Raw genomic sequence first — 25001 nt, forward strand, 5'->3', positions numbered from 1 at the left:
GTAGCTTCCAGAGGAACCTCACACCTGTCTTCTACAGCAGCTGCACCATTTTACATTCCCCCAGCAATGAATGAGAGTTCCTATTTCTTCACATCCTCTCAAATACTTGTAATTTTCTGGTTTCCCATATGTCCCACTCCCCACACTTCATTATGGTTTAATTTGCATTTCCCTAATAGCTACGGGTGTTGAGCATCTTTTTGTGTGTTTTTTGGCCATTTGTACATCCTTTATGGATAAATGTTTATCAAGTCTTTTGCCCATTTTTAAATTTCGTTGTTTGCCTTTTTTTTTTTTTTTTTTTTTTTACCATTATCTGCCTTTTATTTTATTTTATTTTTTTAAATATTTATTATTATTATTTTTTAATTACATTAAAAAAATATATGAGGTCCCATTCAACCCCACCGCCCCCGCCCCCCACTCCCCCCACAGCAACACTCTCTCCCATCATCGTGATACATCCATTGCACCTGGTAAGTTCATCTCTGAGCATCACTGTACCCCATAGTCAATGGTCCACATCATAGCCCAGACTCTCTCACATTCCATCTAGTGGGCCCTGGGGGGATCTACAGTGTCCCGTAATTGTCCGTGAAGCACTATCCAGGACAACTCCACGTCCCGAAAACGCCTCCACATCTCATCTCTTCCTCCCGTTCCCCACACCCAGCAGCCCCCATGGCTACCGTTCCCACACCCATTTCACATTTCCTCTGTGGACATTGGATTGGTTGTGTCCATTGCACACCTATGTCAAGTGAGGGCTTAGATTCCACATGGGTACTGGATGCACTCCTCCCGCTTCTAGTTGTAGACACTCTAGGCTCCATGTTGTGGTGGTTGACCTTCTTCAACTCCATGTTAGCTGAGTGGAGTAAGTCCAATAAGTCAAAGTGTAGGAGCTGAAGTCTGTTGAGGCTCTGGGCCTGGGTGTCATATTATCAGTCCAGAGATTCAAATCCCCTACATATATCTTAAACTCAGCACCAACTACAATTCCAATAAAGTAGCATGCAAGTCTTGTGAAAAGAGATTCCCTCTGAGTCCATTTCCATCACGCAGAAACACCAGCTCCAAAGAAGGGCCATCTGTCATGGCAGTGAACCCCTTCTGCCATGACCATAGAACCCGTGGGTCTCTTTATCCCTCAAAAGAACCAATACCTGGGGTTGTATCTACCTTATCTGTCTCTTAGACTCTGTTCAGTTGTACATAGGGGTATTCCTTCTGACAACCTCCAGACTCTTTTTTAGAGACTCACAGCCTTATAATCTCATTTCTCCTTTCCATTTCCCCCTTACATTAGGTCAAACCGCTTCCCAAAGTCATGTTATTATATGTAGACAGGTATATTCTGCTGTTCCGCATTGAATCTTTAATTCAAGGTCATTTTCTAGTTGCTTCTTCAGCTGGTATGTGGTAGTGATCCCTCGGTGCCAGGGAGGCTCATCCCCGGGTGTCGTGTCCCACGCTGGGGGGAATGCATCACATCTACACGCTGAGTTTGGCTGTGAGAGTGGCCACATTTGAGTAACATGAAGGCTGTCAGGAGGAAACCCCCAGGCACAATGCTACTCTAGGCCTTGTTCTTATTGCAGGTGCATAGGCTCAAAAGTGTAGCCATTAGTATCAAGGGCCCACTGTTGGGCCCTCCTTCCTTCCTGGTTCTTGCCGTTGTACCTGGAGGATTGCCGCTGCTCTCCCAGGGCCCACAACAGTGACCCCCCGGCCAGGAGCCCAGTACCCCCCCAGCTGTTGTTTTTAATTGTTTCCACTATGAGTATATATAGACATTACCATATACCCTGGGCATATGCCCTGTATAACTCCCTGTCAACCATATATATCCTGTCAATAACATCCCATATCAGTATTCCTCCGCTGCCATTGTTGAACCACTCTGTGATCCAAAACTTCCCGTAAAGTGAATCCCAACATAATGTCAGCTTCAGAAGAGTCTTAGATCACCAAAATTCATATATACAATATACAGTATTTCCCCAGATCCACCATAAAACCTTTTCCCTTCCACAGCAATAATCTTTTAACTTATTCATATCATATTTCCTGAAACTGATGTACAGATTCCGAAACTATAGTTTTCAAACAAGGTAACATTTGTGCTTACTATGTGGTCCATACTTTAGGTTGTACAGTTTTCTAAATTTTTTAGTTATCCTATGTTTTGTCTTATGGTTTTCATTATTAGTCTGTTGTCCCCTATATGTTTTTGGTGTAATATTAGCTGTTTTATATTCATCCTCGTGTACTCTCACATAACTCCTCTTTTGCCCCCTTATTTACCTTTGTTCTATCCATTGCACGTCCATTTTCCCCTCCCCTTAGGGCCCACAACGCCTGCCAATCTAATGCCCTGGGAGCCGTCCTTTCTCACGAGAGATACAGTTCTCTCTATTCGACGGCATTAGTCTTCCCCAGGATATGGGTCCACCCCACCCAATGGTAGAACCCACCTTGGCAAAATGAGCCTTCAGCTATTCCCTCCGGAGTCCGTCCCGCATCAGATCATACCCCCTGAGCGTCCTAACCAGGTGACCCTCCTATTTATACTTTGATACGTTTTACTCAACATTTAGTTCTCAACGAACTTCTGGCACTCTCCCATGTTTGTATGTTGCCCCTCCCTCCCACCTATTTCTTGGACCATATTACCCCTCTTCCCATCCCCAGCCCCCCTCAAACCCAGAAAACCCCACCCGAAGGTAACCCCTTGCCCCCATTTTGTCCCTTCTTTGTGCTCATACTTACCCCCAGCTCATCACAGATTCCACCCCTACAGACATTAACTCACATCCTTCCTCCACCCCCCGATTTCCAGTAAGCCACTTTTCCAGACTCTAGCTCTCTGAGGCAGTTAACTTATTTCATATCATTGAGGTCATATAGTATTTGTCCTTCAATGCCTGGGTTGCTTCACTTAACATAAGATTCTCAAGATTCATCCATGTTATCACATGCGATTGTAGTGTATTGGTTCTTACAGCTGAGTAGTATTCCATTGTGTGTATATACCACATTTTATTGATCCACTCATCTGTTGATGGACTTTTGGATTGATTCCAACTTTTGGCGATGGTGAACAATGCTGCTATGAACATTGGTGTACATATATCGGTTTGTGTCCTTGTTTTCAGATCTGATGGGTATATACCCAGCAGTGGTATTGCTGGGTCATATGGCAAATCTATGGATAATTTTTTGAGAAACTGCCAAACTGTCCTCCAGAATGGTTGGATCCTTCTGCATTCCCACCAGCAATGGATGAGTGTTCCCCTTTCTTCACATCCTCTCCAGCATTTGTATTCTACTGTTTTTTTCATGGCTGCCAATCTTATGGGAGTAAGATGGTATCTCATTGTAGTTTTGATTTGCATTTCCCTGATAGCTAGGGATTTGGAGCATTTTTTCATGTGCTTTTTAGCCATTTGTATTTCTTCTTTGGAGAAGTGTCTGTTTAAATCTTTTTCCCATTTTTTAAATGGGTTGTTTATCTTTTTGTTTTCGAGATATATGAGTTCTTTATATATGCAAGTTATAAGTCTCTTATCAGATATATGGTTGCCAAATATTTTCTCCCATTGTGTGGGTTCCCTTTTTACTTTCTTGACAAACTCCTTTGAGGTGCAGAAGGCTTTAATTTTGAGGTAGTCCCATTTATCTATTTGTTCTTTTGCTGCTCGTGCTTTTGGTGTGATATTCATGAAGCCATTTCCTATTACAAGGTCCTGTAGATGTTTCCCTACACTGCTTTCTAAGGTCTTTATGGTCTTGGCTCTTATATTTAGGTCTTTGATCCATCTAGAGTTGATCTTTGTATAAGGTGTGAGATGGTAATCCTCTTTCATTCTTCTACATATGGCTATCCAGTTCTCCAGGCACCATTTGTTGAATAGGCCATTCTCTCCCAGTTGAGAGGGTTTGGTGGCTTTATCGAATATTATATGGCTATATACATGAGGTTCTATATCTGAACTTTCAATTCGATTCCATTGGTCTGTGTGTCTCTCCTTATGCCAGTACCATGCTGTTTTCACTACTGTAGCTTTGTAGTATGTTTTGAAGTCAGGAAGTGTGATTCCTCCTATTTCGTTTTTCTTTTTCAATATGTCTTTGGCTATTCGGGGCCTCTTTTTATTCCAAATAAATTTCATAGTTAGTTTTTCTAGTTCCTTAAAGAAGGCTGTGTTGATTTTTATTGGGATTGCATTGAATGTGTAGATCAGTTTTGGTAGGATAGACATCTTAATAATATTCAGTCTTCCTATCCATGAACAGGGAATATTCTTCCATTTATTTAGGTCTTCTTTGATTTCCTTGAACAATCTTGTATAGTTCTCGATGTATAAGTATTTTACCTCTTTAGTTAAATTTATTCCTAAGTATTTGATTTTTTTATTTACTATTGTGAATGGTATTTGTTTCTTGATTTCCTCCTGATCTTGCTCATTATTGGTGTATAGAAATGCTACTGATTTTTGCGCATTGATCTTATAACCTGCGACTTTGCTAAACTCATTTATGATTTCTAGGAGCTTTGTTGAAGATCTCTCAGGGTTTTCTATATATAGGATCATGTCATCTGCAAATAATGAAATTTTGACTTCTTCCCTTCCAATTTGAATGCCTCTTATATCTGGTTCTTGTCTCAGTGCTCGAGCCAGTACTTCCAAGACAATGTTAAATAGGAGCGGAGACAATGGGCATCCTTGTCTTGTTCCTGATTTTAGAGGGAAGGATTTCAGGACTTCGCCATTGTAAACAATGTTGGCTTTAGGTTTTTCATATATACTCTTTATCATGTTCAAAAAGTTTCCTTGTATTCCGATCTTTTGGAGTGTTTTTATCAGGAAGGGGTGCTGTATTTTGTCAAATGCCTTTTCTGCATCTATAGATATAATCATGTGGTTTTTTTCTCTCAATCTGTTTATATGGTGTATTACATTGATTGATTTTCTTATGTTGAACCATTCTTGCATACCTGGGATAAATCCCACTTGGTCATGGTGTATAATTCGTTTAATGTGTTGTTGAATACGATTAGCAAGTATTTTGTTAAGTATTTTTGCGTCTAGGTTCATTAGAGAAATTGGTCTGTAATTTTCCTTTCTTGTGGTGTCTTTGTTTGGCTTTGGTACTAGGGTAATGTTGGCATCATAGAAGGAATTAGGCAGTGTTCCTTCTGTTTCGATTTTTTGGAATAGTTTCAACAGGATTGGTGTTAGTTCTTTCCGGAATGTTTTGTAGAATTCACCTGTGAAGCCATCTGGCCCTGGGCTCTTCTTAGTTGGGAGATTTTTAATGACTGATTCTATCTCTTTGCTTGTGATTGGTTTGTTAAGATCATCAATTTCTTCTTTCGTCAGTATGGGCTGCTTATGTATTTCTAGGAATTTGTCCATTTCCTCTAAATTGTCATTTTTGTTGGAATATAATTTTTCAAAGTATCCTCTTATGATAGTCTTTATTTCTGTGGGGTCAGTGGTGATATCACCTTTCTCATTTCTTATTTTGTGTATTTGCATCTTTTCTCTTTTTTTCTTTGTTAGTCTCGCTAAAGGTTTGTCAATTTTGTTGATCTTCTCAAAAAACCAGCTCTTGGTCTTGTTTATTTTTTCAAGTGCTTTCTTATTTTCTATTTCATTTAGTTCTGCTCTTATCTTTGTTATTTCCTTCCTTCTTCTTCCTGTTGGGTAACTTTGTTGTTGTTTTTCTAATTCCTTCAAATGTGCAGTTAATTCTTCAATTTCTGCTCTTTCTTCTTTTTTGATATATGAATTTATGGCTATAAATTTCCCTCTCAGTACCGCTTTTGCTGCATCCCATAAATTTTGGTATGTTGTGTTATCATTATCATTTGTTTCAAGGTAGTCATTGATTTCTTTTGAGATTTCCTCTTTGACCCACTGTTTTTCTAAGAGTGTGCTGTTTAATTTCCAAATTGTCGTGTGAAGTCTGGGTCTCTGTCCCTTGCAAATTTCCAGCTTCACTCCACTGTGGTCAGAGATATTGTTTTGTATGATTTCGATCTTTCTGAATTCATTAAGCCTTTCTTTGTGGCCTAGCATATGGTCAATCTTGGAGAATGTTCCATGTGCGCTTGAGAAAAATGTATATCCTGCTGTGTTTGGGTGTAATGATCTATATATGTCTATTAGATCCAGCTCTTCTAATATACTGTTCAAATGTTTTGTTTCTTTAGTGATTCTCTTTTGAGATGTTCTGTCCAGAGTTGATAGTGGTGTATTAAAATCCCCCACTATAATTGTAGATGCATCTATTCTTTCACTTAGTTTTTCCAGCGTTTGCCTCACATATTTAGAGGCGCCCTTGTTAGGAGCATAAATATTTATGATTGTTCGATCTTCTTGACAAATTGTCCCTTTCACTAAAATATAGAATCCTTCTTTGTCTCTCACAGTTGTTTCGCATTTAAAGTCTATTTTGTCTGATATTAATATAGCTACTCCTGCCCTTTTTTGGTTGTTGTTTGCTTGTATGATTGTTTTCCAGCCATTCACTTTCAACCTCCATGAGTCTCTGGGTCTAAGATGTGTCTCTTGTAGGCAGCATATAGATGGGTCGTATTTCCTTATCCAGTGTCCCAGTCTGAATCTTTTGATAGGTGAGTTTAATCCGTTGACATTCAGTGTTATTACGTTTAGAGAGTTATTTATGGTAGCCATATTTTGGTTGGATTTGTGTTTGTTATATTTTGTTTGTATTATTTTATTTTCCCCTTCTATTTTTGTCTTTCTTGTTGCTTTTACACTCTCCTCCATCTCTGACTGTCCTGTTTTTTCCTTTCTTCCTGCAGAATTCCCTTAAGAATTTCTTGAAGGGGAGGTTTCTTGTTGATATACTCTTTCAGTTTCTGTTTATCTGTGAATATTTTGAACTCTCCATCATTTTTGAATGCTAGTTTAGCTGGATAGAGTATTCTTGGTTGGAGATTTTTTTCCTTTAGTACCTTGACTATATCATACCACTGCCTTCTTGCCTCCATCGTTTCAGATGAGAAATCAGCACTTAATCTTATGGAGTTTCCCTTGTATGTGATGGTTTTCTTTTCTCTTGCTGCTTTTAGAATTTTTTCTTTGTCTTGAGCATAGGATAATTTGACAAGTATATGTCTTGGGGTGGGCCTGTTGGGGTTTATGACCAGTCGAGTGCGCTGTGCTTCTTGGATATGTACATCTGTCTCTTTCAGTAGATTTGGGAAGTTTTCATTCATTATTTCCTGCAACACTCCTTCTGACCCCTTTCCCTTCTCTTCTCCTTCTGGAATGCCTATAATACGTATGTTTGAGCGTTTTGCGTTATCATTCAGGTCCCTAAGTCCTATCTGGATTTTTTCTACCTTTTTATTGACCACTTCTACTATCTGTTTGATTTCCAATGCACTGTCTTCCACATCACTAATTCTCTGCTCAGCCTCTTCTAGTCTGCTGATATTTGCTGCAAGTGTATTTTTGATTTCTTGAATTGTGGTGTTCATTTCCATCATATCTGTTATTTTTTTGCACATGTCTGCAATTTCCCCTCCAAGTGTTGTCTTCACGCTGTTAACCTCTTTCATTACTTCATCAAATTTGTCAGTGATAAATGTTCTGAGATCTTTCATTGCTTGTGCGAAGTCCTGCCCCCCTTCCTGATTTTCAGTTTGTTGATTGGATTCAGCCATGTTTTCCTGATTACTGGTTTGGTTTGTAGATTTTTGTTGCTGTCTTGTCAACATTTTTTCTTGACGGGTTTAATCAGTTCCTTAGCTTCTTTGTCTAGTCTTGGAGATTAATTAGCTGTTGTTTTTGCGTAAGTGTTATATCTTCTCTTTGTCACTTTGTTCTTCTTATTCCAATTTCTTATTGCTAGTTAAGCTCACTTTAAAGGAAAGTATTAGTGCTGGGGAAAGTCAATTGTGTAAGGAAGGAAAAAGTGTGAAGTAGTATTGGTGATATATGTTTACAAAGCAACAATATGAGTTCTGGGAGGATGGAGGTTAGATCATGTAAATTGTGTAGAGTTATAGTAGTAGGAAAGTACCTATAATGAGGTAGACGACTGAATATGGGAGGAATGTGGTACGTACTAAGAGGCTATTGTTTTCGTGAGAGAGGGATAGAGAAAAGAAAGGTAATAGTTTCAGGGACGAATACCAGATGGAAAACTAAACAAAGGTATTAGAAATTAAGAGTTAGACACTTTGTGGATCAAAGAAAGGGAGATGGAATATAGGAGAGATAGCAGATGGTGGAGGATATCAAGTTGTAGGGGAAAGGGGATAGTGTAGATAGGCTAAATCTATTCACAGAGAAATGAGGCAGTGGAGGGTGAGGAAACCCAGCAAATGTGAGGTATTTCCTGTAGGACCTATTGTATTGTTGAGGTAAAATAGTATAAGAAGAATATTGGGGACAAGAAAGAGAGGAATGTAAAAAAAAAAAAAAGAACAACAAGAACAACAACAACAACAAAAAATAAAAAAAATAAAAAAAACAAAGAACAGAAACCCCGCCGCCAGGCTCGGCTGGGCTCAGCTGGGCTACGGTCCGCCGCCCGCCGCCCGCCGCGGCTCGGCTGGGCTCGGCTGAGCTCGGCTGAGCTCGGCTTTCCCGCCCGCCGCCCGGCGCGGCGTGGCTGGGCTCGGCCCCCCCGCCCGCTGCGGCTCAGCCGGGCTCGGCCAGACTCGGCTTCCCCGCCCACCGCCCACCACCCGCCGCCGCGGCGCAGCCGGCTCGGCTCTCCCGCCCGCCGCCCGCCGCGGCACGGCTAGGCTCGGCTGGGCTTGTCTCCTTCGCCCGCCGTCCCCCGCGGCACAGCGCGGCTCGGCTCTCCTGCCCACCACCCGCCGCGGTGCTAGCTGCCTCGGCTCCGCCTACCCAAGGAGGGAGTCCTCCACACGTAGCTGGGATCTCCGTGTATATTTCACAGATGGATCCTCTCTGTTACCTTCCCTCCAAATCGATGTCCAGACACCTCCGGACCAGGAAAAATCCCGAAACAGCCGGTCCCAAAGAGTCTCCGACGCCTCCCAGCCGATTCCCCCCAGGAGCTAGTAACCGGGAAGTTCACTCAGCTGCCATCTTGCCTCCCCCCGGTTGTTTGCCTTTTTATTGTTGAGTTGTAGGATTTCTTTATGTATTCTGGATATTAAACCCTTAATGGATATGTGGTTTTCAAATATTTTTTCCCATTGAGTAAGTTGTCTTCACTTTTTGTGACAAAGTTCTTTGATGCGCAAACATTTTTAATTTTGAGGAGGTCCCATTCATCTATTTTTTTTTCTTTTATTGCTTGTGTTTTAGGTGTAAAGTCAGAGAAACCATTGCCTACCACAAGATCTCCCCCCCCCCCCCCAAGGTACTGGGGGCTGGAAATTGAACCCAGGACCTCATATGTCTAAGCCAGCACTCAACCACTGAGCCACATGGCTCACCTGAGTTGTTTTTTTGTTTGTTTGTTTTGCTAGTTGTTTGTTTTGTTTTGTTTTGTTTTAGATGGCACCAGGAAATGAACCAGGGACCTGCCATGTGGGAATCAGGTGCCCAACCAACAACTTCCCAACATTTTCTTTTAGTAGTCTTATAGTCCTGGCTCTTATATTTAGGTCTTTGATCCATTTTGAGTTAATTTTTGTTTATGGTGTAAGATAGGGGTCCTCTATCATTCTTTTGCATAGAGATACCCAGTTCTCCCAGCACCATTTGTTGAAAAGAATGTTCTTCCTCCATCAGTGGACTTGGCAGGCTTGTCCAAATTAGTTGGCCATAGATGTGAAGGTTAATTTCTGGAATCTCTTTGAGTCCATTGGTTATTTATATGTATCCTTGTGCCACTATCATGCTATTTTGACCACTATAGCTTTGTGCTATACTTTAAAGTCAGAAACTGTAGGTCCTCCAACTTCATTCTTTTTCAAGATGTTTTTGGCTATTCAATGCCATTTACCCTTCCAAATTAATTTGAGAATTGGCTTTTGTATTTCTGTACAGTAGTCTATTGGAATTTTGATTGGAATTGTGTTGAATCTGTATATGTATATAATATAGAATTCTTCTGGGTGGAATTGACACCTTTTTTTTCCTCTCCCCTTCCCGACCCTCCCCCACCTCCCACCCTGATTATCTGCTCTCTGTGTCCATTTGCGGTGTGTTCTTCTGTGTCTACTTGTATTCTTGTCGCCAGCACTGGGAATGTGTATCTTTTTTTTTTTGTTGCGTCATCTTGCTGCATCAGCTCTCTGTGTGTGGCCCCACTCCTGGACAGGCTGCACCTTTTTTGCACAGGACAGCTCTTCTTATAGGGTGCACTCTTTGCACGTGGGGCTTCCCTGTGTGGCACGGCACTCCTTGCACATATCAGCACCGGGCGTGGGCCAGCTCTCCACATGGGTCAGGAGGCTCTGGGTTTGAACCCTGGACCTTCCATGTGATAGGTGGATGCCCTATCAGTTGAGCCAAATCTATGTCCCTGGAATTGACATCTTAACAATATTTAGTCTTCCAATCTGTAAACACAGAATGCTCTTCCATTTATTTAGGTTTTCTTTGATTTATTTTATCAATGTTTTATAGTTTTCTGTGTACAAGTCCTTTGTATCCTTTGTTAAATTTACTTCTACGTATTTGATTCTTTTAGTTGCTATTATAAAAGGAATTTTTTTCGTGAAAAAGAAACTTTCTTCCTCAGATTGCTCATTGCTAGTATATAAATGTACTACTGATTTTTATTTGTTGATCTTTTACCCTGCCATTTTCTTGAATTTATTAGCTCTAGTAGCTTTGTTATAGATTTTTCAGGACTTACTATATATAGGATCATGTCATCTGCAAATAATGTAAGTTTTACTTCTTCCTTTCCAATTTGGATGCCTTTTATTTCTTTTACTTGCCTAACTGCTCTGACTAGAACTTCTAGTACAATATTGAATAACAGTGGTGACAGTGCGCATACTTGTCTTATTCCATGTCTCAGAGGGAAAGCTTTCAGTCTTTTGCCATTGAATATAGTGTAACTATCAATTTTCATGTATGCCCTTTATCATGTTCAGAAGATTTCCTTCTATTAGTGTTTTTCAAAGTGTTTTTATCAAGAGGATGGTGGATTTTGTCAAATGCCTTTTAAACGTCAGTTGAGAAGATCGTGTGTTTCCCCCTACCTTCCTTTTGTTTATATAATGTGTTAAATTGATTTTTTTACATTGATACATCCTTGTGTACCTGGGATAAAACCCACTTAATCATGTTGTATAATTCCTTTGATGAATTGTTAGATTCAATTTTCATGTAATTTGTTGAGAATTTCTACATCTATATTAATAAGAGAAATTGGCCTGTAATTTCCTTTTCTTATAGTATCTTTATCATGGCATATAATTCCTCTGATGCATTGTTAGACTCAATGTGCATGTGGTTTTTTGAGAATTTTTTATCTATTAATAAGAGAAATTGGTCTGTAATTTTCTCTTCTTGTAGTATCTTTCTGGCTTTGGTAAGAGGGTGATGTTGGCCTCATAGAATGAGTTAGGTAGCGTTCCCTCGTGTTCAATTTTTGGCAGAGTTAGAGCAGGATTGGTATTAATTCTTCTTGGAGTGACTGGTAAAATTCACCTGTGAAGTCATCTGGCCCAGGGCTCTTCATTTTTTGGGAGGTTTTTGATGACTGATTCAATCTCTTTACTTTTAATTGGTCTGTTGATGTCTTCTGTTTCTAGGAATTAGTCCATTTCATCTAGGTTGTTTAATTTGTTGGCATACATTATTAATAGTGTCCTTTTTAAATCCTTTTTATTTCTGTAGGGTTATTAGTAATGTGCCCCCTCTCATTTCTGATCTTATTTGTGTCTTCTCTCTTTTTTTCTTTGTCTGTCTAGCTAAGAGTTTGTCAAGTTTATGGATCTTTTCAATGAACCAGCATTTGGTTTTGTTATTTCTTTCCTTCTACTTGCTTTGGGGTTAGTTTGCTGTTCATTTTCTAGTTCCTCAAGTGTGCAGTTAGGTCTTTGATTCTTAGCTTTCTTCTTTTTTAAATGTAAGCATTTAGGGCTGTTAAATTCCCTCTCACCACTACCTTCACTGCATTACAAAAGTTTTGATAGGTTATTTTCTCGTTTTCATCTGTCTCAGGATATTTACTCCTTTCCCTTGAAATTTCTTCTTTGACCCACTGATTGTTTAGGAAAGTGTTATCTAGCTTCCATATATTTGTGAATATTCCAGTTATCTGCCTTTTATTGAATTCCAGCTTCATTCCATTGTGGTCAGAAAAGATGCTTTGTATGCTTTTAGTCTTTTTAAAAATTCATTTAGACTTGTTTTGTGACTCACCATGTAGCCTATCCTAGAGAATGATCCAAATGCACTTGAGAAGAATGTATGTCCAGCTATTATAGCGTGCTGAGTTTTGTATATGTCTGTTAGGTCTAGTTCATTTATCATAATATATAGTCACTCTGTCTCCTTTTTGATCTCCTGTCTAGATATTCTATCTGTTGATAAAGGTGGTGTATTGAAGTCTCCAACTATTTCTCCCTTTAGTTTTTTTGTTTGGTTGATTTTTGGGTTTGGAGGTGGTTTTTGTTTTGTTTGTTTTGTTTTGTTTTGTTTGGAAAGAATCTTTTTATTTTTCCTGTGATTTGATTTTAGTTTCTTTTCTCTAATCACATCTTAGCCCCACACTGGCCCCGCCCTGCCCTGGAGCCAGCAGGATGTTGGACAGTGCTGTCCTTTAGTTGAGTCTCTGGATTTCATCTAGAAATTGGTAACCAAGGGGTTCAGGTCTTTCCTCTGAGTCAAATCATTTGATCCTCCAAAGTGCTCTGCTTCCCACAGAGAGAATGTTGTCCTTTAAAGCCACAGGGTTCCCATAGAGCTGCTAGCTTCCCTGGTCCCTGGTTTCACTCAATCACAGTTTTCTCACCAGTCTTTGCTAGGTGTTGAGGGGAGTTACCTGCTTCTTTGTCTCCTGGCTGGCTCACCAAACATGTTGGCAGAACACTCTGCGTTTTGGGCTTCTAGGTTCTTGGCTGTGTCACATAAAATAATGTAAGGACATGCCATAGGGTTGGCAAGGGAGTGAAGAGTTTATTAAGAAACAAGAAAAACTGGCGGCAGACTTGGCCCAGTGGTTAGGGCATCCGTCTGCCACATGGGAGGTCCGCGGTTCAAACCCCGGGACTCCTTGACCCATGTGGAGCTGGCCCACGTGCAGTGCTGATGCGCGCAAGGAGTGCCCTGCCACAAAGGGGTGATCCCCGCATAGGGGAGCCCCACGCACAGGGAGTGCCTCCTCGTAAGGAGAGCCGCCCAGCGCGAAAGAAAGTGCAGCCTACCCAGGAATGGCACGACACACACGGACGCAACAAAAAGAAACACAGTTTCCTGTGCCACTGATAACAACAGAGGCAGACAAAGAAGACGCAGCAAATGGACACAGAGAACAGACAACTGGAGTGGGGTGGGGGGGGAGAAATAAATAAATCTTTAAAAAAAAAAAAAAGAAACAAGAAAAGAAAAACAGCACACAACCCTAGATGTGGTTGCAGGCATACTACAAGGTGAGACAGACTCTCTCTTCAGTATTGACATTCGTGTATTTTGGGGCATCATAATTAAGTACATAAATATTTATGATTGTTATTCTTGGTGGGCTGCCCCTTTTTAAAATATATAATGTCCTTCTTTGTCTCTTATAACAGCTTTTGACTTAAAGTCTGTTTTGTCCAATATTTAACTCCCACATCTCTTTTCCAATTACTCTTTGCATCGAATATCTTTTTCCATCCTTTACTTTCAACCTTTTTGTGTCTTTGAGTCTAAGGTGAGTTTCTTATAAACTGCGTATAGTTGGATCATGCTTTTTAATCCATTCAGCCAATTTGTGTCTTTTTTGATTGGGGAGTTAATCCATTAACAATCAGTGTTATTATAGTAAAGGCAATACTTCAGCCATTTTGTCCATTCATTTTTATATGTCATGTATATATTTTTTGCATTTCTTTCCTTTATTGCAACTTACTTTCCTAAATAGTTGATCTTTTGTGATGTATCTGACAGATCCCTTTCTCATTTATGTTTCTGTATATTTTTTGAAGACTTTTTTTTGTGGGTACCCTTGGGGTTTTTATTACATACCCTGCATCTTTAACCTACTAATTTGAAAAAATATCAACTTAGCTTCAGGGGCATACATGTTCTCTGCTTCCGTATCTCTGTTTTTCCTCTTAGTGTCGTTTTTTGTCTCAGCTTACCACTTTATATTTTGCATATCCATTATCAGGAAATAATACCTTTCTTGTTCAATTTTATTCTGAATGTTACTGGAATTTTTAAGAGCAGAGTTGTATATTGAAGACCCAATACTGTTGGGTTTTTCATTTACCCTTTTAGTTATTCTTACTATCAATCTTCCTTTCTTCACACTGCTGCAGCCCACTCTCTCATGTCTTTTCCTTTCAACCTACAGAACTCCCTTCAGCAATTCTTGTAAGACAGGTCTTTTGTTGATGAACTCCCTCAGCTTTTTATTTATCTGTGAATATTTTAAACATTCACTCATTTTTGAAGGGTAGTTTTGCTGGATAAAGTGTTTTTAGCTGCCACTTTTTCTGTTTCAGTACCTTAAATATGTCATAGCACTGCCTTCTCACCTCCATGGTTTCTGATGAGAAATTGGCACTTTGTCTTCTTTTTGAGGACTCTTTGTATATGATGAATCGCTTTTCTCTTGCTCCTTTTGGAAATCTCGATCTGTGGCATTTGACATTCTGATTAATATGTGTCTCAGTATAGGTCTATTAGGATTTATTTTGTTTGGAAAGTATTGAGCTTCTTAGACATGTATGTTTATGTCTTTCATACGTGTTGGGTACTTTTTGGCGATTATATCCTCAGACATTCTTTCTACCCCATTTCCCTTCTCTTCTCCTTCTGTGACACCCATGACACATAGTTTTGTTATGTTTCATGTTGTCACTCAAATCTCTGAGACACACTACTCATATTTTTCTGTTGTTTTCTCTATCTGTACTTCTGACTGTATGAATTCGATTGTCCTGTCACCTAGTTTGCTGATTGTTCTACCTGCTCAAATCTGCCTCTGTTGTATTTTTATTCTCTTCTGTTGTACCTTTCATTCCCATAATTTCTGGTTTCTTCTGTGTTTTAAAATTCTTTATGCTCACATATTGTCTTGTTAATATCCTTTAGCTCTTTATACATATTTTCCTTCTTCTTGAATTGATTTAGGCCATTTGTTTGAACATCCTTTATTAGTTATTACAACTTCTGAGTCTCCTCTAAAGTTTTAATTTGTTCTCTTATCTGAGCCATATCTTCCTATCTTTTAGTATGGCTTGTAATTTTTTGCTGATATCTAGACAACTGATTATCTTAATGAGTTAATCCTGAAGATCCATTTCTCCCTCTTGTCTAAGGTTTTATTGTTGATTGGCTTTGCATTAAGGCTCATTTTTGATGCACAGTCCAACTTATGCCTGTGTTTAACTGTTAAGATTTGGGGTAGAAGCTTATAGTCACAAGGCCCTAAAGAGTCCAACTCAAGGTACCATAATACCATAAGAGGTACTTTCAAACCCAGAGTCTGTTGTCACTTGTTAACACAAGATGACCATCAGTGTCTGTGAGAATTCAGCCTTCTTCTTCATCTTAAGGCTCTGTGATCCCAGTTTCTTCTGATCTCAGCTGTAGGCTCCCATAAGGCTCACCACTCTCCCCAGGGCTCATTTCTTTCTGGGCTCAGCTGCTCTGCTCGCTCCACAAGGTCAGCTGTAGACAATCATGCTCATCTTTTTTCCACAAAGCCCAGGATCTTGTCTAATGAGCTGTCTCTCTTCCTCTGCGTTCTCCTTCTCTGTGCATTCACTTCTGTGTACGTATCTATCCACCAAGGGGACAGGGACTCAACATCCTACTGATGGGACCAAACCAAAGCCCCAGTCTTAATCTAACCAAGTAGAAGTGAAACCTTGAATCACATACAATCTAATATGCCCAGAGGAACAGACCAGTTTGCAAACATAATCCAGTATCAGAATTTTTGGAATTCACAAATATTGTCAAACTGCCATAGTATCCCTTCCTTAAATAATAAATTTTAAACCTTTCTTACTCTCATTTTTCCTTTCCTCATCTTTATAATATTGTTACATGATAGTTTTTGCTTAAATCCTAAATCAGATATTGTTGTCAGATTGTTTGCTGAGATAAGTGGTATACTATTATTACATTTTTTCCCCTTTTTCTGAGGTATATGATTGACTGCTTTTTGTTGAGCTTTTTATGGACCTAATGCTGTTTTTCTTTGTTTGAATCAGTATCTCTCAAGCTTATAAATAAGTTTTCCAAATGCTCAAACATAGTTCTTAAACCACTAACTTTACTACATTTTCCCCTCTTTGGAAACTGCCCTTCTCTAACTTTCCATTTTCCTATTCCAGTCCAGACAACTTGGTCTCTAGGCCTGGTATGCAGCTATTCTCTTAGGAGCTCCTTCTGTATTGAATCCCTCTTTCTTGAATCCCAATTATTTCACTTTCTGAATTTACTAACCCTCATTTTGCTAAGGCACATCCTCCAGTAGTTTAAGACCCAGCATGTCTGAAAATGTTTGTTGTCTGTCCTTACTCTTGATAATTTGGCTGGTATGGTAGCTTGGAGTTATGTATCTCAGAAAAACATGTTCTAAATCTTAATTCATTCCTGGGTGTAGATATAGAGTTCAAGATGAAAAATAATTTTCCTTAAAATTCTAGCATCCAGCTTTTCTGTTGAGAAGTCCCTTGACATTTTGATTCCCATTTCTTTATTTTATCTATTTTACCCCTCTCTGGTAGGTCTTAATCTTTTATTAATTTCTGATATTTTGAAGTTTCATGATGTAAGTACCTTGGTGTGGGTGGTTTTTGTTTTTGTTTTCATTGAAGCAGGCATTTCATGTGAAGCATGTCCTTTCAATCTGGGCATGCCTTTCTTCAATAATGGGAAATTTTCTTTTATTCTTTTATAATCCACTGCCATCCATTTTCTCTATTCCCCATTTCTTAAGTTTCTCTTATTTGAATGCTGGGCTCTCATAAATTGATCTCCAATTTTCTTCTCATTTCTTTTAGATTTCATTTTTGTCTTTTTAATCTATTTTATGGAAATTTCCTTGAGTTTTATCTTCAAATTATCTATTGAATTTTCACCTCAGCTCTCTTGCCTTAATTTCTAAGAGCTCTAAGTTGCCAGTTGCCCCTTAAAATATCTTGTTCATATGTTGGAAAAAGTGTCTTCTCATCTCTCTAAAGATATTAATACTAGTTGCTCTTTCCTCAAAATTCATCAAATGTTTGAGAATTTTTGGCTATATTTTATATTTTAGGAATTAAATATAAGTTAATTAGAAGCTCTGGATGGTTGGCCAAGACTTGTGATTGCTGATGATAATTTTATGGCGATTTCTGTTGAACTAGTTTGTTCACTGGAATCCCCCAAATCTCACTCATTGTAGGCAGTTCAGTTTTTCCAGGAAGGAATCCTCTGATTTATCTGCCTCTGGAGCTGGGCAGTGTGGAGGACAGTCAGTGCCATGCCCTGCATCCTGGAGACACACTGGGTGAGAGACTGGGAGGATCTCAGTGTGGTCAGATATGTTCACTTTCACCTAATCCTCCTCCTTCCTGTCTGATTGTTCACAGTCTAACTTTCACTATGTCTGTATCTCTAAGTCCTGAGCCTTTCTGGTTTAGTTTCTCCAGGAAATAAATTTCTTTTACTCGTGTAGGTACTGTTTTGGGGGGACATAGAGATAAACTTGGATTCAAACTGCTGATTTATCTTAAATCATTTTTACTAATGCTACTTAAAATTACTTCTCATTTATCACAAACTGAATCACTATCCAAGTCAAAAAGTAGAGCCAGTGTCATTAACCTAGAGCCCCCTTAAATCTGCCACAGTACCTTACCCACCCTCCCTCACACAAGGGACCACTGTCCTGATCTCTCACACCATAGATTAGTTTGCCGGGTTTCGAATTTTATTTAAGTGGCATCATATACAACGTATTCTCCTGTGTCTAGCTGTTTGTGTGTGTGTGTGTGGTTTTTTTTTTTTGAGGCGCCAGGGGCCAGAGATGGAACCTGGGACCTCGTATGTGGGAAGCCAGCACTCAACAACTGAGCCACATCAGCTTCCCTGAGTTGGTTTTATCATTTGTTTTGCTTGTTGTTTGTTTTTGTTTTTACAGGAGGCACCAGGAATCAAACCCGGGTCCTCCCATGTGGGAGGTGCACACTCAAGTGCTTGAGCTATATCTGCTCCCCATGTCTAGCTTTTTAAAACTCAGCATACTGTTTGCGAGATTCATCCACGTTGTTGCATGTAACAGTACTTTGTATTACTGCATTATAATATTATTTTGAATATATGCAAATTTACTTTTCATTTTACAGGTGATGAGCATTTGGGTTGTTTCCAGTTGGGGACTATTCATAGTAGTGCTGCTATGATTATTCTATACATGTTTTGGCCAATATGTACATATTTCCATTGAGCATTTATGAAAGTCTGGTGATCCACAGGATATTACAATGTTAGCACTTAATGCCAGGCAATTCCAAAGAGATTTGATCAATGTATACTCCCCCCACTAATGTTTGAAAATCTCAGTTGCTATTCATAACGGCATACTTGGGGTATTGAGGGTTCAGCTACAGATACTACAAAAAAGCAAATATCACAATAAAGCGAGGCACCTGAATGTTTTGGTTTATTGGTGCATATAAATGTTATGTTTTTAGTATACTGGAGTCTATGAAGTGTGCAATAGCATGTGAAAAGAAATGTACAGTGTTGTTTTGTTGTTTTTTTATTAAAGATTTATTTTTTATTTCCCCTTCCCCGCTGCACCCCCCTCCCAGTTTTCTGCTTTCTGTGTCTATTGCTGTGTGTTCTTCTGTGTCCGCTTGTATTTTTGTCAGCGACACCAGGAATCTGTGTCTCTTTTAGTTGCATCATCTTGCTGCATCAGCTCTCTGCGTGTACAGCGCCACTCCTGGGCAGGCAGCACTTTTTTCATGCTGGGCGGCTCTCCTTATGGGGCGCACTCCTTGCGCGTGGGGCTCCCCTACGCGGGGGACACCCCTGCGTGGCAGGGCACTCCATGTGTACACCAACACTGCACGTAGGCCAGGCTCATCACGTGGATCAGGAGACCCAGTGTTTGAACCCTGGACCTCCCATGTGGTAGACGGACACTCTCTCCATTGAGCCAAATCTGCTTCCCCAGTTCTTAATTTAAAATATTTTATTGCTTAATAATAATACCAAGCATTATCTGACGCTTCAAAAAGTCGTATCTTTTTGCTGGTGGACAGTCTTGCCTCAGTGTTGGCAGCTACTGAGTGATCTGGGTGGTGATTGTTGAAGATTGGGGTGACTGTGGCAATTTCTTAAAATAAGACAACAGTGACATTTGCCACATTGATTGACTCTTCCTTTCACAAGAGATTCCTCCATAGCTTGAGGTGCTATTTTACCCACAGTAGAACTCCCTTCAGAATTGGAGTCAGTTCTTTCAAACCCTGCAGCTGCATTATCAAGTAGGTTGATATAATATTCTAAATCCTTTTTTGTCACTTCAACAATGTTCACAGCATCTTCACCAGGAATAGTTTCCATCTTAAGAAACCATTCATGTTTCATGATGAGTTTGCAGCAATTCAGTTACATCTTCAGGCTCCACTTCTAATTCTAGTTCTCTTGCATTTCTACCACATATGCAGTTACTTCCTCCACTGAAGTCTTGACCCCCTCAAATTCATCTATGAGGGTTGGAATCATCTTCCAAACTCCTGTTCATGTTTTTTGTTAATGCCCCATGAATCACGAATGTTCTCAGTGGTGTCTGGAAAGGTGAATCCTTTTCGGAAGGTTTTCAATTGATTTTGCACAGATCCATTTGAGTAATCATTATCTATGGCAGCTATAGTCTTACAAAATATAGTTCTTAAATAATAAGACTTGAAAGTCAAAACGACTCCTTGATCCATAGGCTGCAAAATGAATATTGTGCTAACAGGCACAAAAACAACGTGAACGTGGTTGTACGTCTCCCTCAGAGCTCTCAGGTGACCAGGTACATTGTCTCTGAGCAGTAATATTTTGGAAGGAATCGTTTTTTCCGTGCAAGTCTTAAAATATTCAGGAAACTCTGTTGTAAGCAGATGCGCCGTCCTCCAGGCTTCGTTGTTCCGTGTAGAGAGAACACAGGCAAGGTAGAGTCGGCATAATTCATAAGGGTCCTAGGAGTTTTGAAGTGCTGAACGAGCACTGGCTTCCACTTCCAGTCGCCAGCTGCGTTATTCCCTGACGAGTCAGCCTGTCCCTTGAAGCTTTGAAGCCAGGCCTTGATTTCCCTCTAGCTATCCAAGTCCAGTACAAGGCTGTTGCTTCTGCATTGGGGATCTGTTGTTTGGAGGAGCCACCTTCATCAGTTATCTTAGCTTCTACATCAGCACCTGCGCTTGGATGTCACGCAGAGGCGTCTTTCCCTGAACCTCAGGCACCAGCCGCTCCTGGCTGCAGACTTTCCTTCGGCGGCTCCCTCCCCGCTCTCAGCCTTCCCACGGTTGAAGTGAGTTAGGGCCTTGCTCTGGAGCGAGCTGTGGTTGAAGGGAATGTTACCGCTGGTTTGATCTCTCCAGACTGCTCAACTTTCTCTCAGCAATAAGGTTCTTTTGCTTTCTTATCATTTGTGTGTGTCCTGGAGTAACATTTTTAACTTCCTTCAAAATCTTTCCTTTGCATTCACAACCTGGCTGACTTGAGTGCAAGAGGCCTCGTTTTGGGCCTGTCTCAGCTTTCCACATGCCTTCCTTACTAAGCGTAATCATTTCTAGCTTGTGATTTAAAGCAAGAGCTGCAGGGCTCTTCCTTTCACTTGAATACTAAGAGGCCATTGTAGGATTGTTAATTGACTTAATTTCAACATTGTTGTGTCTCAGGGAATAGGGAGGCCCAAGGAAAGGGAGAGAGATGAGAGAATGGCCAGTGGAGCAATTGAAAATACACAGCATCTGTCAGTTAAGTTCATTGTCTCATATGAGCACAGTTCACAGTGCCTCAAAACCCTTAACAAGAAAATAGTAACAAAGATCATAGATCACCACAACAGACATAATAGTGAAAAAGTTTGAAATACTGCAAGTATTACCAAAATGTGGTGCAGAGCCACATGCTATCGGAAAAATGGCATGCCAGTAGCCCTGCTCTTCGCGGGGTTGCCCCAAACCTTTTGTAAAAAATGCGAAATCTGTGAAGCACAGTAAAACCAGGTGTGCCTGCACTTGCTCCAACACCTTGTTATTTTATTTTTAACTTTTAATTTTAGCCATTCTTTTGGGCATTAGGTGGTGACATATATATGGAAACTACAAATGAGGAAGATACCTAAAGGGCCAAAAACATGTGAAGAGGTGCCCAACCTCCTTAGTCATCAATATCAATTTCTTAACTTTGCTTAGTTCTTTCTCTGCTTTGCTCTGTAAAAATGACCATAGTCCCCACACATTAAATGTTGGTTTTGAATTTTTTTGTCTTCTTTTATAAGCTACAATGTTTATTCCCTAACATTTAATATAAAAATTTTCAAACATTTGGCAAACTTGAAATAATTTTGCAGTGAAGACCCATATACCAACTACCTAGCTCTTAACATTAACATTTTATTATACTTGCTTTATCACATGTCTTTCTAGCTCTATTTCTGGCACGTTTTTACTATTTTTCTCTTCAGTACCACTCATTTCTTTGCTAGAAGATAGCTTTTTTTTCCCCACCTTTTTTTCATTGAAGATACTTACTTTTATAGTCTCTCATCTTTATATACACAGCCACATCAACAAATCCAGAGTAATATGGCATTCAGACTAGTTAAGCTAGATATAGCCTGGTTTACTTATTGAAAAGAAACTACCTTTAATCATATCTAGAATGTAATTTGTATTTCCAACTCATCTCTTCAAAGTAACCATTTTGTTCCTCTCAAGTGGTTTCTAACATGATCTGTAACTTTTCTAGAAGCCTGAGTGAGGATAGATACAGAGTTATGCTCTGTGGTCTCCCTATCTGGAAAGGTACTATGGAGAAAAGACAAAGCTGGTACTATGGTGCTGGTTAATTCTGTCTCTGCTATTTAACTAGTGACTATTTTAAATCAGTTCATCTTCCTGGGCCTCTGTTTACTCGTATATTGAACATGTTAAACGAATTGTTTCCCAGGTCCCTCCCTCTCTTTCTGCAGTGAATTAAGATTTATTGGGTGTGGAACTGTTGCAAAATGCATGATAAGAAGTCTTCCCTGTGATGCTGGAGACTGATGAACTTCTGTGTGTTTTTTTCCAGATTGCTAAAGAGACATGAAAACAACTTATCAGTGCTAGCCATTAGTAACATGGAAGCTTCCTCCACCCTTGCCAAATGCCTTTATGAACTTAACTTTACAGTTCAGAGTAAAGAACAAGAAAAAGACTCAGAAATGCTGCAGTGAGAAAGAATTCCACTTCTACAGTGGGGACTCAAGAAAGTCAAATACATTTCACATACTGTTACTAAAGAAAGCACCAAGTCTTAATGGAACAGAGACCATAGAATGAATTATTTTATCTCCTCCCATGATGCTGAGAGGAAGCTTCGTATTCTGATCTCTGAGTGAATCCCTTTGTTCTCTGTTTTAAAAAAAAGCTAAAAAGAAAAAAAGAACTGCTGTGGGATTGTCAACCAGCTTATCTGCAGGATGTCTTTCAGATCTGATAAATCCTGATGAAAACTGGTATGATCAGAATTCAGTACCATCCACATTGGAATATACATGGAATATTGTAAAACCTACATGAGCAGATGAAATAGAAGCATTAAATATTTTTATCTATATCCAAAAAGGAGCACATTTTTATATTTACAAAACCGTTTAAGCTGGTTTGAATAATTGAAAAGTTTCAGCACACCTATACCCCTGATCTCGGAGGGGGCCACCAATTATCTATCTATGGATTGTGTGTTTTGTTTAGAAATCAGTAGCTTGGTTTTCTTACTTGAGCCAATATATTTTCACTTATTTATTATCATAAAAATTTACCAGTCTGAATAGATCTTGTAAATATTTGTGAATAGAATGAACACCTTTCATGCCACTGCAGCCACTGGAAATACATTCTGTGGTGTCCTAGAAGCATTATTGGTAGGTTCTAAAGTTTTCTAGACTTTCCTGTCAATTGTAAGTAATTGTGATATATTCAACGCAGTGGATGAATGTTCTTTAAATTTGTGTAAATACTTCTGCAAAGGTACTGATGCTGTAAAGTCAAAACAGTTTGTGGAACTGTGATTCTTTTTTTCCTTTTTCCTTTTTATTTCTTTTTTTTTTTTTTTTTTTTTTTTTTTTGTATTATACACCTTGTAGAACTCATTTTGTTGGCTGAAAGAGTATGGAATAATATATCTCATGTCATTTTTGTAGAAGAAAAACTATTTGAAGGTATTTTTTGGTTTTCCCTAACATGTATCCACTGTAAAAGTTTGTCATGTGCAAGCTCAGAGCTTGGACAGAATTTTTTGTATTTGTAAATTGGTTTAAATACATGGAATTTTATACAGGTTTTCTCCTGTGTTATATATGCATTATGTGCAGGTATGATATTTTCTTCACTACTTTTTCTATCTTAATATAGTGTGGAATTTTATTGTATTATTCTTCCATTCTTAATACTGTACCACATTCCTGCTCAGAAACTGCTCACTTCCTTAAATTGTCTTTTTCCCCCCAGCGTGAAATGTATCCATTTATAACTGCCTATTGCCTGTTCTCTTAGCATCCAAAAATGTGGAAGGCCTCCCAACCACCATTTCTGCTGTGTCCTTAGGATGTGCAGTATAAAATATAGACCTAACAGTTTATGTTATAGAATGGCTTTATTTACTTTGGTGACTGTTTATAGTTTTTAAATAAAAGACTGAACATTTTCTTGAGTCCTTCATTTCTGAGTATGGTAAGACATTCCTAATAAAATACAGAAAATCCTAAATTCAGCTGAAGGCAAGGTCCAACGGTCACCTACCTATTTGATTATATGTTAATTTGTAATATATTTAACAGAACAGACGAGAGGTCTTTTACATGGCAAATTTGCATAAGTGGGAGATTGACTCATATTTATTTTCCATTTGTTATAATGCAAAACAGATTCAGATATAGCCTATGTTTGGTGCAGTTAAATCTCAGTATACCTTTTTAATTTAAATACTGTACATTTGACTGAAAGCTCTTATGTAATATTGTGTTTCTTTGACTATTTATTCAGAACTACAATGCATCCAAATCCTCAACTTGAATTTTGGGGCAAATTCTTAAGAGTTGAAAGAGCCTCACTTTGAACACAGAAAATTTTTTGAAAAATATCTTGATTCAACTAGTATCAAAGGAAAATCTAATTTCCCTCTAAAAGGGGATCCCTGGCACTGCACTCTGCCATGTGTAAATGAGTGCCTGACAGACTTCTCAACTAACATTATCATTCTCCTAGCAGGTTGTGGGGTTTATTCTTGGTCCATCTCCCAAGATTGGGGCTGCCCAACAGACCCCCCAGAGATTATGTGGACAACCCTAACGTGGCCCTTAAATCCTCCAAACTTAAGAGGCTTCCAGTGGATGACATCATTTGGAGAGTTTGCTATTCATTTTACTTACCTAAAAATTATTGAATTTTTCTAAAATAATGTTGGTGTAACATCTATGCTTGTTTTAAAGGTATCTTTTTCTTTTCAAAATAAGAAACTTCAGCAATAGAAAAAAGAAGAAACTCCAGGTTTAGAAAAATGATTTTCATATTAACCATTCTTCCACATCATTGAATTGCATGCTCTAGTTCTAGCTTTTGTGCTGTGATATGTAAATATGTCTGTAATCCCTTCAAGCACTGG

General features: G+C 39.1%; 1 protein-coding gene across 2 annotated transcripts in view; it reads left to right on the top strand.

The window, feature by feature from the left end:
* Positions 1-24044, top strand: part of ARID2 (AT-rich interaction domain 2) — a 230771-nt gene extending 206727 nt beyond the window's left edge. For both annotated transcript variants that reach the window (XM_058307854.2, XM_071218789.1), the window contains one exon: positions 22428-24044. In XM_058307854.2, the coding sequence (XP_058163837.1) occupies positions 22428-22572 (145 nt within the window). In that variant the 3' untranslated portion in view covers positions 22573-24044. The remainder of the gene's footprint in view (positions 1-22427) is intronic.
* Positions 24045-25001: the final 957 nt, after the last annotated feature.

The sequence above is a fragment of the Dasypus novemcinctus genome, chromosome 12, assembly GCF_030445035.2.
Source record: "Dasypus novemcinctus isolate mDasNov1 chromosome 12, mDasNov1.1.hap2, whole genome shotgun sequence".
Taxonomy (NCBI): Eukaryota; Metazoa; Chordata; class Mammalia; order Cingulata; family Dasypodidae; genus Dasypus; species Dasypus novemcinctus.